The sequence below is a fragment of the Morone saxatilis genome, unplaced genomic scaffold (genome assembly GCF_004916995.1).
Source record: "Morone saxatilis isolate NCDOM2014 unplaced genomic scaffold, NCSU_SB_2.0 Contig24, whole genome shotgun sequence".
Lineage (NCBI taxonomy): Eukaryota > Metazoa > Chordata > Actinopteri > Moronidae > Morone > Morone saxatilis.
The window spans coordinates 20,484,884-20,487,444 of NW_023339807.1; the positions used below are offsets into that span (position 1 = coordinate 20,484,884).

The 2,561-nt window shown below is 44.0% G+C and overlaps 1 protein-coding gene across 1 annotated transcript in view; it reads left to right on the forward strand.

Moving 5' to 3' along the window:
• Positions 1–1,035: 1,035 nt before the first annotated feature.
• Positions 1,036–2,561, forward strand: part of LOC118336255 (protein argonaute-1) — a 19,557-nt gene continuing 18,031 nt past the window's right edge. Inside the window, exon 1 of the mRNA XM_035672859.1 lies at positions 1,036–1,508. Within this exon, the coding sequence (XP_035528752.1) occupies positions 1,484–1,508 (25 nt within the window). The 5' untranslated portion in view covers positions 1,036–1,483. The remainder of the gene's footprint in view (positions 1,509–2,561) is intronic.

Here is a 2,561-nt window from a genome sequence, read left to right on the forward strand (position 1 = left end):
TACTATGGACCAGACAAATATTGTTTTCAACTTGGGCTTTATGCAACTGTGATGGACATTTATCAGTTTCCTAGACCAAACAACTAATCAGTTAATCAAGTAAAATAAAGTAAATTCTTTTTCCTATAACATCATTTTTTCAAGTGAACACGACGCCCTTGCGAGACGTAAGAAGGGAGATTAGTAAAATGCTTAACTTCAGATTTATTGTTGTTAAACTAGAACCAGTTATCCAGGATTTGATGTAGTGGAGACAGTTATTGAGGTTTATTAGTTTGTTGTGATTAAGTTCTAGTGGTAGAATAATCACATCAATAACGAGTGTCATTAGCATAACAACAGAAAGAGAGGTTGTGGTTTTTGGATAATGTGATCTTACAGTATAGCATATAGATGGAGAAAAGGATGGGACCAGCAGAGCTTTGGGGAAGAGGTGAAAAAGGATGAGGATTAGCTGACAATGCAAACAGAGAAGATAATCAGATTACCACCTATGGACGTCAAAGGCACTGTGCTTAGGTCTAAAAACAAAAGTTTTGTTTATTTATTTGGAAAAAGTAACAAAACAGACAAAAAATCATAAATTTGCGCTAGTGAGAAAACAAAAGACTTAAAATATAATCAATAAAATAAATAAAACAACAACTAGCTACAAAATTTTGATTTTAAGTTTTATGCCTGGATTTAAACTTTTTTTAAAGAGAGGGAAGAGAACTGCAACATAAACTCACAGTGAAAATAAGCAAAATTAAACTAAATATTCATAATCATCCTAACTTTTTATGTTATACGTTTTAAAATATTCCGAATTGTTTCACAATTGTATGATTATATATTTATATACTTATTACTTTCATAATATCCTGTTTCTTTATATAAAATCTGGACAATAAAACAGGTCCTAACAGTGAATCTTTCCCTCGCACACTCGCACACATGTGCATATCTGCAGTGCAGTACCTCCTTCGCCCTCTGGGGTGTGACAGCAAGTTCATCAACAGTTCCCTCGCACTTTTTTTTAATGACAAAGAAGAAGTTTGGGTTTTTGGGGGGTGAGGGGCTGGCCTTTTTTTTGTTCCGCTGGAGAATCCTGCTTGAACGGTGAGCAGGAGCACCACAGACCGACGAGAAATCACAGCGCCGCGGACAATCGGCGGAATCACGGCGCCCGGGAGGGACCACACAGCCCCGCGAAGGAAGCGCGGTTAGAAAACAAGGCGGTTTCTGCCTCCAGCTCCTCCGTTACTGCCTCCAGGGTCAGCGGGCAGACTGGCAGCTATCCGCCGTTAGCCCTTAACTCCTCTGCGGGTTTTGGGGGGCTCTCGGTAGGGGCAGGGGGCGGGGGTACACCGAGGAAAGGAGAAGACTGCACGCCGAGAGGAGGGGGCTGGAGGTCTGAGACGCTTCCAGCCTGAAGGGGCCGGCGGTTCGGCCACAGCACCCCGGACTAGTTAGCTTGTGCCCGCGCTGCTAAGTGAATGGGATGGAGCCGGGACCGTCTGGCGCTGGTAGGTTCATTTATTTTTTTACTTTAGTGCTCCAACATGCTATGAACCAGGATACCCGAGTTATGGCTGCAAATATAGACTGCAGCTGAAAAAACGGGGCAGTTGTAGTCTGGCCTTTTAGCAGTCAGGGGGGATGCACAAGGAGGCTTGGTGACAACCCTGTCTGCTGAAGAGAAGAGACAGTGTGGGACATTGGAGGTCTTGCAGGCTGAATGCACAGCACTTTTGCACGGAGCGTTATTATTTATCCAGATTTATAGCTGCAGACAAGCCTTCTGGGGCACTGACAATGTCCTCAGCCATGCGCGGGGGCAGGGAGGTCGTGGGAATCTCGGTGAGGAGGGACGAGGTGAAGCCCGCCTTCAAGCAGCAGCAGCGGCAGCAGCAGCTGGCTGCACACACACCCCACACAGCAGCCCCGTTTCCCTTTCCACTGGCAGGTTACTCACTCTGGACAGTGTTTAACACCTGTACCTTACATGCGCACATAAGGGACACAGGCCTAACATCTGCAGAGACAAATTATTTATTCATGTGGAACCAAAAGTAATCCATCATTTTTATATCTGCTTTTTGAGTTGACATAAGCCTGTTTTTTTTAGACCTGGGAAGAGTTACGTGTGCAGTGCATTGCATGTGTATGGGGGGGCTTTTTGCTGTGCATGCTTCACTTTCAGATTTACAGCCAGCGATGATCTTTATTTGGCAGGTTTCTTGGATGATACTGAGATATGGAGGCAGCCAATTAAAACACAAACTATGTAGTGTTTGACTTTGTGCCCAGGTCTGAAGTCCACCTATTGTGGAAAATCTTGAACCCTGGCATTTATAATCCAGCACTGAGCCCGTTTTGTACCTTTGGAAGGCAGCGTTTATTAATTGAATGCTGTTTGCTTTAAGGTGGCGGCCTTGTGAATAGATCATACTAACCACCTCTGAATCCTCTTTGGATATACTCAGGCTGTTTTTATTTGCACGCAGGCCTGAGGTTGAAATTGCATTGTCAATCTAGATAACGGATTGTTGAAGTCAGTTGAATAGGCTTTGTTTTTA